Genomic DNA, 11,338 nt, shown 5'->3' with positions numbered 1-11,338 from the left:
AAAGTCTGTCAGTGCTCTGTGGTGTTTCTGTCCTTGTCCACGTGGCCCTCGGAGTTTAGTGTCCGGTGGGACGTCTTCAAAGTGTGACTTCAGGGTTTCCTGTGGTCCTCGCTGGTGGCAAAACCCGAGGACATCTTTGCGCTGGGCGTCAGGCTGTCTCACACACTGGACCTGGGAAAGTCATGGCATTTTACAATGGTAATTTCCAGGCCTGGAAAAGTCCTTGAAAAAAGTAAGTCATGTAAATGTGTTATATTCATGTGTTCATGACGTTGAGTTTGAAATAATTAATATGCTTTTAAAAGAAAGACGATCAAAATATAAGCAGGCATACATACAGGCATCTATATAAATGTTTATTCTTTTAATCAAACTATTGTCTCATTCATTTGTGTCATTTACTGTATGCTTTGTATTCTCATTGTTAGTTTAAATACTACATTTTCTCACTTTTTCATGTTTACACCCAGATTTCACTAAATGTTTGTAATGGAAATTTGGTTTAGTCATGGAAACCCACCGGTCAAAATGCGTATGCACCCTGTGTCTGTCATGGCCACATTGTGGTATGCTGCCTTTTATCCGGGTCTTGTTGAACCTCTCTGCTCAGAGACACCAGCACAAAGTGAAGCTTCAAACTGACTCAAAGCTAAACAGCCAGCTCAGCCTTCCATGTAATTTGATTGAAAAAGGACAGCGGCCATCAACCTTTGTGTATCAGTGTTGGCCAGCTGGCTCACTTTCAGCCGCTCTGTTCTCTAACAGGGTTCATGTTCTCCATGAGTGATCGGGAATAACACCTGGTGGAGTGAAGAGGACTCCTCAGTGTGTGTGTGTGTGTGTGTGTGCGCACGTGTGTGTGTGTGCGCGCGTGTGTGTGTGTGTGCGTGTGTGCGTGCGTGCGTGCGTGCGTGTGTGTGTGTGTGTGTGTGTGTGTGTGTGTGCGTGTGTGTGTGTGTGTGTGCGTGTGTGTGTGCGTGCGTGTGCTGACCGGCTCACCGTGCTGCAGCTCTGTAATGTGTGTTACATGACCCACACCAGCTACTCAATCAGCATCAGACTGTGTGTTTGTAACAACTATTGAAATCATTCATTTAATATATAACATATGGAGAAGAACCATATAGAATCCCATAACAACTGAGCAAACTCAACCTGCTGATGTAGACCGCATAGTACTGTTGAATGCTCAGGAACAAGTAAGTGGAGCTTTTCTCTGTTACTGTCGTCACGGTCAAATCAAGTTGTGGCCGAGTCAAACAAATGTCTGTTTGTGTCCCTCAGGAGACGTGAACCTGTGTGGTAAAGACTCCTGGACCAGTTGTCCAGTTGTCTCAGATTGAAGACATCAGGTCTGTCTGTCAAACACAACAGCCAATCAGCATTCAACCTACCGTGGTAGATCACGGAGGCTACGTCATGCTTATCAGTCTGGTGATGTCACAGAGGCTACGTCATAGTTATACAGTCTATAGTGGTGACATCATGGAGGCTACGTCATGCTTATCAGTCTATAGTGGTGACATCATGGAGGCTACGTCATGCTTATACAGTCTACAGTGGTGACATCATGGAGGCTACGTCATGCTTATACAGTCTATAGTGGTGACATCATGGAGGCTACGTCATGCTTATACAGTCTACAGTGGTGACATCATGGAGGCTACGTCATGCGTATACAGTCTATAGTGGTGACATCATGGAGGCTATGTCATGCTTATACAGTCTATAGTGGTGACATCATGGAGGCTACGTCATGCTTATACAGTCTATAGTGGTGACATCATGGAGGCTACGTCATGCTTATACAGTCTATAGTTGTGACATCATGGAGGCTATGTCATGCTTATACAGTCTATAGTGGTGACATCATGGAGGCTACGTCATAGTTATACAGTCTATAGTGGTGACATCATGGAGGCTACGTCATGCTTATACAGTCTACAGTGGTGACATCATGGAGGCTACGTCATGCTTATACAGTCTATAGTTGTGACATCATGGAGGCTATGTCATGCTTATACAGTCTATAGTGGTGACATCATGGAGGCTACGTCATAGTTGTACAGTCTATAGTGGTGACATCATGGAGGCTACGTCATGCTTATCAGTCTATAGTGGTGACATCATGGAGGCTATGTCATGCTTATACAGTCTATAGTGGTGACATCATGGAGACTACGTCATGCGTATACAGTCTATAGTGGTGACGTCATTGAGACTACGTCATGCGTATACAGTCTATAGTGGTGACATCACGGAGGCTACGTCATACTTATCAGTCTATAGTGGTGACATCACGAAGGCTACGTCATGCTTATCAGTCTATAGTGGTGACATCACGGAGGCTACGTCATACTTATCAGTCTATAGTGGTGACATCATGGAGACTACGTCATGCTTATACAGTCTATAGTGGTGACATCACGGAGGCTACGTCATACTTATCAGTCTATAGTGGTGACATCATGGAGACTACGTCATGCTTATCAGTCTATAGTGGTGACATCACGGAGGCTACGTCATACTTATCAGTCTATAGTGATGACATCATGGAGACTACGTCATGCTTATCAGTCTATAGTGGTGACATCATTGAGACTCCGTCATGCTTATACAGTCTATAGTGGTGACATCATTGAGACTACGTCATGCGTATACAGTCTATAGTGGTGACATTATGGAGACTCCGTCATGCTTATCAGTCTATAGAGGTGACATCATGGAGGCTACGTCATGCGTATACAGTCTATAGTGGTGACATCATGGAGGCTACGTCATACTTATCAGTCTATAGTGGTGACATCATGGAGGCTACGTCATGCTTATCAGTCTATAGTGGTGACATTATGGAGACTCCGTCATGCTTATACAGTCTATAGTGGTGACATCATTGAGACTACGTCATGCGTATACAGTCTATAGTGGTGACATTATGGAGACTCCGTCATGCTTATCAGTCTATAGAGGTGACATCATGGAGGCTACGTCATGCGTATACAGTCTATAGTGGTGACATCATGGAGGCTACGTCATACTTATCAGTCTATAGTGGTGACATCACGGAGGCTACGTCATGCTTATCAGTCTATAGTGGTGACATCATGGAGGCTACGTCATACTTATCAGTCTATAGTGGTGACATCATGGAGGCTACGTCATACTTATCAGTCTATAGTGGTGACATTATGGAGACTCCGTCATGCTTATACAGTCTATAGTGGTGACATCATTGAGACTACGTCATGCGTATACAGTCTATAGTGGTGACATCACGGAGGCTACGTCATACTTATCAGTCTATAGTGGTGACATCACGGAGGCTACGTCATACTTATCAGTCTATAGTGGTGACATCACGGAGGCTACGTCATGCTTATACAGTCTATAGTTGTGACATCATGGAGGCTATGTCATACTTATCAGTCTATAGTGGTGACATCACGGAGACTACGTCATGCTTATACAGTCTATAGTGGTGACATCATGGAGGCTACGTCATACTTATCAGTCTATAGTGGTGACATCATGGAGGCTATGTCATACTTATCAGTCTATAGTGGTGACATCACGGAGACTACGTCATGCTTATACAGTCTATAGTGGTGACATCACGGAGACTACGTCATGCTTATACAGTCTATAGTGGTGACATCATGGAGGCTACGTCATGCTTATACAGTCTATAGTGGTGACATCACGGAGACTACGTCATGCGTATACAGTCTACAGTGGTGACATCATGGAGGCTACGTCATGCTTATCAGTCTATAGTGGTGACATCACGGAGGCTACGTCATGCTTATACAGTCTATAGTGGTGACATCACGGAGGCTACGTCATACTTATCAGTCTATAGTGGTGACATCACAAAGGCTACGTCATGCTTATCAGTCTATAGTGGTGACATCATGGAGACTACGTCATGCGTATACAGTCTATAGTGGTGACATCATGGAGGCTACGTCATGCTTATCAGTCTATAGTGGTGACATCATGGAGGCTATGTCATGCATATACAGTCTATAGTGGTGACATCATGGAGGCTACGTCATGCTTATCAGTCTATAGTGGTGACATCATGGAGACTACGTCATGCGTATACAGTCTATAGTGGTGACATCATTGAGACTCCGTCATGCTTATACAGTCTATAGTGGTGACATCATGGAGGCTACGTCATACTTATCAGTCTATAGTGGTGACATCACGGCGGCTACGTCATACTTATCAGTCTATAGTGGTGACATCACGAAGGCTACGTCATGCTTATCAGTCTATAGTGGGGACATTATGGAGGCTACGTCATGCTTATCAGTCTATAGTGGTGACATCACGGAGGCTACGTCATACTTATACAGTCTATAGTGGTGACATCACGGAGACTACGTCATGCTTATCAGTCTATAGTGGTGACATCACGGAGGCTACGTCATACTTATCAGTCTATAGTGGTGACATCACGGAGACTACGTCATGCTTATACAGTCTATAGTGGTGACATCATGGAGACTACGTCATGCTTTTCAGTCTATAGTGGGGACATCATGGAGGCTACGCCATGCTTATCAGTCTATAGTGGTGACATCATGGAGGCTACGTCATGCTTATACAGTCTATAGTGGTGACATCACGGAGGCTACGTCATGCTTATCAGTCTATAGTGGTGACATCATGGAGACTACGTCATGCTTATCAGTCTATAGTGGGGACATCATGGAGGCTACGCCATGCTTATCAGTCTATAGTGGTGACATCATGGAGGCTACGTCATGCTTATACAGTCTATAGTGGTGACATCACGGAGACTACGTCATGCTTATCAGTCTATAGTGGTGACATCACGGAGGCTACGTCATACGTATCAGTCTATAGTGGTGACATCACGGAGGCTACGTCATGCTTATCAGTCTATAGTGGTGACATCATGGAGGCTACGTCATGCTTATACAGTCTATAGTGGTGACATCACGGAGACTACGTCATGCTTATCAGTCTATAGTGGTGACATCACGGAGGCTACGTCATACGTATCAGTCTATAGTGGTGACATCATGGAGACTACGTCATGCATATACAGTCTATAGTGGTGACATCATGGAGGCTACGTCATGCGTATACAGTCTATAGTGGTGACACAGGCGGAGGGACTTCACCGCCTTCTCTTCTGTCACAATTTGGTTTGGTTCAGTAGTTTGAAACTAATGCATCAAACTCCAAACTTCAGACTGCATTGAAACCCACAGCGAGCAGTTTGTCATCATGGTCTCCTCCTCTCTACTCTACACGTCTCTCTCGATCACGGGTTCACTGTCATGCTGTGTCCTTCGTTGTAATGGCAATACAGTGAACTCACTAGCACACTTGCAGTGACAGTATACCTCAAGTGCACTATTCAAACAGAGCATGCATGTGATGAGGCCATGGTCTGTATGCAGGCAGCTCTACTGAAGCACAGCAGCTCGGTCTGTACACAACAAACACGTGTGACATTCTGAAGCGCAGAACTCAGCGCCGGTTGAACACCAGTTGAAAAATGGAACGTGTCTAGTGAAACTAACTAATGACCCAGAGAGGAACTCGTGAGAGAGCTCGGCGCTGACCGGCTTTAGGACCCTGCGTCATAACGAGCAGGGGCCGGCGGGCCATTAGCCGCTGCAGCGCTGTCCCAATGGGCACAGCGAGCGCTCCCATTCACAACAAGCCGTCTCTAACGTGGCTTTGAAGGGTCCCCTTCTCCGACAGTGAAGACCACAGACCAGAGGAACCGTATTCATCTCCCTTTGAAGCGGCCGCTGCTGTCCCGCTCTGCACGAGCCGTCCCCCAACTAGATGGGTTGAGGGAGACGCGTAAAAGCGCTATGCGAAGCCAAACTCCGAGCTGTGTGTGAGCTAACTCTGAAGGAGGACTGTCTCATCGTGAAGTCGCAACTTGTGTATGGATTCGTGATTTCAACGTGAAAAAAGTCCCCCCGTCGAGTCCCCGCTGAACTTCGGGCCCGCCTTCGAGTTCGGACGATCTTTTGAGCGAGTCCGTGACATGAGTGGAGAGCAGACGCGATGGAGGTGAGCGCGGTCTCGCTGGTCCCGTCCAGACCTCTCGCAGCCGCCTGATGGCCGCGCGTCCCGCTCCGCTGCACCGACTCTCCAGGCGTTAGTCTCGAGGCTTCTCCGTCTGTCCACACCGTTGAATGGATTTTCAGGTACACTTTACTGAAACTGGGGAATTCGAACCATTCGCTTTTACGCGTCGCTGTTCGGGGCCACTTGGCTCACGGTCATACATGATTTTGGGCTCAGAAATGTGTCTGCTTGACTGGATTTAAATTGCTTTCGGTGAATACTTTCCTCGATCGTTTTTTTTTAAATTGGTTTAAATTAATTACTTTGGTATTTGGACGCCGCGGAAGATGAACCTGTGCGTCGTCAGCCTGCTCCTCACGCTGGACCTCGCTGCCGTGGCGCTCAGCCTGTCCACGTGCAGCACGCTGGACATGGACCAGTTCAAGAAGAAGCGCATCGAGGCCATCCGAGGCCAGATCCTGAGCAAGCTGAAGCTCACCGACCCGCCGGAGGACTTCCCCGAGCCCGAGGAGGTGTCCCGGGACATCGTGGCCATCTACAACAGCACCCGCGACCTGCTGCAGGAGAAGGCGAACGCGCGCGCGGCGACGTGCGAGCGGCAGCGCAGCGAGGAGGAGTACTACGCCAAGGAGGTGCACAAGGTCGACATGCAGCCCTTCTACCCGGCAGAGAGTAAGCGTCTGCGCGCGTGCATGTGATCCTGCTGATGTTACTTGAGTGAGACGTTTAAACACCTCCAGTCGTGTCTTTGCAATTGTTGTGTGGGTGAGCATGGGGACACCACACGGACACACTACATAGTGGTACCTCACAGTACTACAAAGTAATACCTCACAGTACTAGTGACTCCATCTGTGCTTTTATAAACAATAGAATAAAGAGCATTGCAATCCCTTTCAAGTAAACCAGATCACTCCATCAGACAAAAAAAAAGAAGTGCTATCACTGTGTTAGAAAAAATGAAAATAAAGTTAATCAAAAAGTCGCACAGCTCAGCAAAAGGCTCGTTCGAGATGAGCCAGTTCTGCGCAGAATCGATCACCGCGCAATGCATGCTGGTTAGATTTGTGTCGACTTGGTCCCGACTTGCTCTGACGTCATGCACACGTGGTCAACGATACTCTCACGAGATCAAGGCGCCGTCGATTTCAGAGTCAGCCACCGCAGTTGCTTTCTAACGACTGCGTGGCCCAGTGCATGATGGGAAACGCCTGGCTGTCGCCACATCAGAGAGCTGATTGGCTCTTAGATCTGACAGCAAACACCACATGTTGTAGAAAATCCTTATTTTATGTGTAGTTGTAATACTTAACGCTGGATTGTTGACTATTCGTCTCATGTTTGATCTTAAAACATATCTTGTGTTGTTGTTAATACAAAATCTTATTTATACAATACATATCAAAACCAGTAGAAATGTATTTCACAGGCAGACATCAAAAGAACAAAGGATGCAGCTACACACACATTTCTACATAAATATATATTTATAAACACATATGAATAAATCAGAACGTGATCTGTAAACAAGTAGACAAAAGTTCGGAACTAACAGGAAGTCATTTTTTCTGTGACTTCCTGTGTTTACTTTGAAGGCAGCCTAAAACTGTCCGACTTGATCGCAGTTTTTTGACAACACCTCCTGCTGCGGCCGCTGCTCTCGTCTGGATTCCAGGTGTTTTTTTATATTCTATTATAACGGTAGGGGAAACACTGCTTTCTATAGCATTACAATCCCTGTGAAGGTTCTGAAAATACTGCTGCGTCTCTAAATGTAGTTCTGGTGCTGGTGGTCCTGACGAGCAAAGAGTTTTGGGAGCCGTTGGACACTTTATGCTGCGTTCACACCAAAAGCGTTGCGAATTATTCGCGTGAGTAGATTACATGTAAAGTCAATGCGAATGGTTGTGAAAAAAGTGAACTTTCCGCCGGGCAGCGCAAATGAGGCGAAAAAACGTTGCGGATAATTGGCGAGTTGAAATATTTAAACTTGTGCGAAATAGCGAATTTTTCGCAATGTTTTTTCTCGCGACGCTGAGTTGCGAAAGCCAATCAGCGTTGAGAAGCTACGCCCGTCATCACCGCCGTCCTGTCGTTGCTGAATCAAACTGCTGCTGGTCCTGAAGAAGCGCTGGAAGCGGCTTCATTCAGACGCAGGTCGGAGCTGTGCGCCCACGGATAATATTATCCAGACATGATGGCGTTTGCTGTTCCGATGTTTGTGGAACTTACACAACAAGTATAAAGCAGAACTAGTGGTTATTTCAATGGTGGATGGCAGAAATGGTAACCATTTTCCACGGAAAAGCTGCACGAGTAGTCGAGCGAGTAAACCCAGGCGAAAAAGCGTTGTGAATTTTCGCAACGCTTTTGGTGTGAACACAGCATTAGTCTCAATGAAGAATGGTTTCCTTGTGTCATCTTGGGAGTCATGTTGTAGCTATTCAGGATTCATTCTTTCAGTGTAACTTCAGGCCTTCTCCTTAAATCCTCTTGGTGGAAATGTTCCTGAATCTGAGTGTTCAGTGTTTGGCGTTACTCGTCTTTGTTCCCGTACAAAGATTTCTACGTGTAAAGTTGGTTGAGCCCCCCTTTATGTATTGACATGAGCGTACGGAGGAGCTCACGACCATGCCCAGCGAACTGATATCCCACATTCTCACCGACTGAACTAAAATGCACGCTGACGCCTCAAAAGATGAGATGTAAATAATGGACAGGCAGTGTATCGATCTGCTGAAATCAGTAGTTTCATGTCTGAATAAGAGTCAACTAGGCGACTAGGGCTGCAACTAACGATTATTTTAATAATAATAACTCTGCATGTGATGAAGCCACATAATACCGGACTTGTTGAACGCAGTTCGGTGTTCTGCGCCTCAGAGGCTATATTTACACATTGCTTCTTCTGAAGCCCTCGCGGTATTTTAAAACGAAGAAACGTGGTTTCAATAAGTCGTTATCTAACCCAACAGCAAACACGGGGGGATGAATGACTAGCTAGCGAGCTAACGACAACGGTTTGCATGGCTGCTAAGCTATCGTAGCAAGCAATTTGACCACGCAGTGACATACGAAAGAATGCAAAGGGCCGCACCAGAGCCTTCTGGACTTTCTGTCCGTTCTGCTCTGTGCTCTTTTTTTATTTTTTATACTCAAACATCTCCGCGACTTATTGAGCGACACAACAAATCACTAATGAAATTCGTTGCCAACTCTTTTAATAATCGAATTTTATCGATTTTATCGGTTCGTTGTTGCAGCCCTACTAGAGACTGCATGTCAGAAGTGGACGTAGTTGGTGTGACGTCATCCATTGGTTTGTTGACTGCCGTTTTGAGGCCTCGAGTTCAGCATTTTAGCCGTCGCCATCTTGGATTTTGGCAATCAGTAATCAGAAGTGAATATTTGGACTGAGGAGGAGTGACGTATACGTCTACCAGAGCGTGCAAGCTCTACCTGTGAGATCTCAGACTGCTGGACTACCTGAATCCTGCCTGAGTACACTCTAAAGAAGTTTCTCTGCAATATAACTTTTGTATCTGCTGTGTTGGGTTCTACTAGATTGTTAGTCTGTACTGTCTTTCTTTTCTGAACTGTCTAAGCCGGGACCTGGCCTTGACTCAAAACGCAACAAAACCAGCTAGGGTTAAGTATCTCTTCTGTAATTCACATATACTAGGGACTAAGCTGTATTTAACTGTTTAACTTACTACTATTTAAACTGACCTTTGTCCTTGTATCAGTTTTACAAGAATTAAATATTCTTGTAAAACTAACACTTCTGATTAAAGGGAGGCCCTGCCATTGTCCTGAGGAAGAGTAGTTTTGATTGATGGTCACTCCACTAACGACCTGAGGCGGAGTCTACACAGCTGTAACTAATTTATCACCAGCTGGTATAAAACCAGGTGGGGGCGTGAAGCGTCAGTGAATACTCGTTGTATGAAGACTCGGAGGATAAAGACATAGGAGTCTTTGGGGGCGGCTGAGTATAAATACTGCCCTGTAAAAATGTGTTTTCCATCCACACCTGTGTACATATCCACTCGTAGATACTATATGCCTCGGACTCGTTCACACCTGCATCAAAATCCCTTGTCCGTTATTTATCCCAACCGCTCCATACAGACCCAACACCTCGTCACAGGGGGCCTCTGGAACTGCCAGTCAGATAATCGCAAGGCTGACTTCATCTCTGGCTTCGCTATCAAGCAATAGCTGGACTTCCTGGCTCTCACCGAGACTTGGATCACACCAGACAACACATCTACCTGCTGCTCTCTCCTCTGCCTTCTCCTTCAGCCACACACCTCGGCCCACTGTTCGGGGTGGTGGCACAGGTCTACTCATCTCCCCCAAATGGAATTTCTCTCCCTACCCACTTCCACTGTTTACCCCACTGTCTTTTGAGTTTCATGCTGTGATGGTGACTCATCCAGTCCAACTAAACATTGTTGTTCTCTACTGTCCACCTGGTTCTTTGGGAGATTTCTTGGAAGAATTAGATGTCCTCCTATCAAACTTCCCAGAAAATGGCCCTCCGCACATCCTTCTGGGCGACTTCAACATCCAGACGGAGAAGTCATGTGACCTGTTACTCTTACTGTCTTCCTTTGCTTTCTCACTCAGTCCCTCCCCTCCTACTCACAAACCTGGCAATCACCTTGACTATAGTTTTAACAGAAACTGCTCTACATCTGACCTCACTGTAACTCCACTTCACGTCTCGGACCACTTCTTCATCTCTTACTCTCTCCCACTCTTTGGATCTAACAACCCTCCCACATCAACAGACTCTGCACCTGTCCTCGCAACATTCGCACCCTCTCTTCCTCCTCTCTGGCCTCGTCTGTTCTGTCAGCCCTTCCTTCAACTGACTCTTTCACATTCATGCAGCCTAACTCTGCCACAGACACTCTCCTCTCTACTCTGTCTTCCTCTCTTGATTCTCTCTGTCCTCTTACGACACGAAAGGTCCGCAAGTCCTCTCCTCTCCGTGGCTGTCTGACTCGGTGCTCAGAGAGCCACGATGCGAGCATCGGAAAGGAAATGGCGAAAATCCAAACATGCCAACGACCTGCTCGCCTATCACTCCCTACTCTCCTCTTTTTTTTTCAAGTCTCCACCAGAACAACCTTCTGGACCCTCAACAGTCTGGATTCAAGGCAGGCCACTCAACAGAGACTGCCCTCCTTGCTGTCTCTGAGCAGCTTCACACTGCTAGAGCAGCCTCTCTCTCCTCTGTCCTTAT

At 46.3% G+C, this 11,338-nt stretch overlaps 1 protein-coding gene across 1 annotated transcript in view; it reads left to right on the top strand.

The window, feature by feature from the left end:
• Positions 1–6,410: 6,410 nt before the first annotated feature.
• The window catches only part of tgfb2 (transforming growth factor, beta 2), a gene marked incomplete at both ends in the record, with an annotated part of 59,611 nt that continues 54,683 nt past the window's right edge, over positions 6,411–11,338 (top strand). Inside the window, one exon of the mRNA XM_079227617.1 lies at positions 6,411–6,756. Within this exon, the coding sequence (XP_079083743.1) occupies positions 6,411–6,756 (346 nt within the window). The remainder of the gene's footprint in view (positions 6,757–11,338) is intronic.

The sequence above is a fragment of the Taurulus bubalis genome (genome assembly GCF_910589615.1).
Source record: "Taurulus bubalis genome assembly, chromosome: 12".
In the NCBI taxonomy this organism is placed as follows: Eukaryota; Metazoa; Chordata; class Actinopteri; order Perciformes; family Cottidae; genus Taurulus; species Taurulus bubalis.
This window is presented reverse-complemented; position numbering and strand designations above follow the sequence as displayed.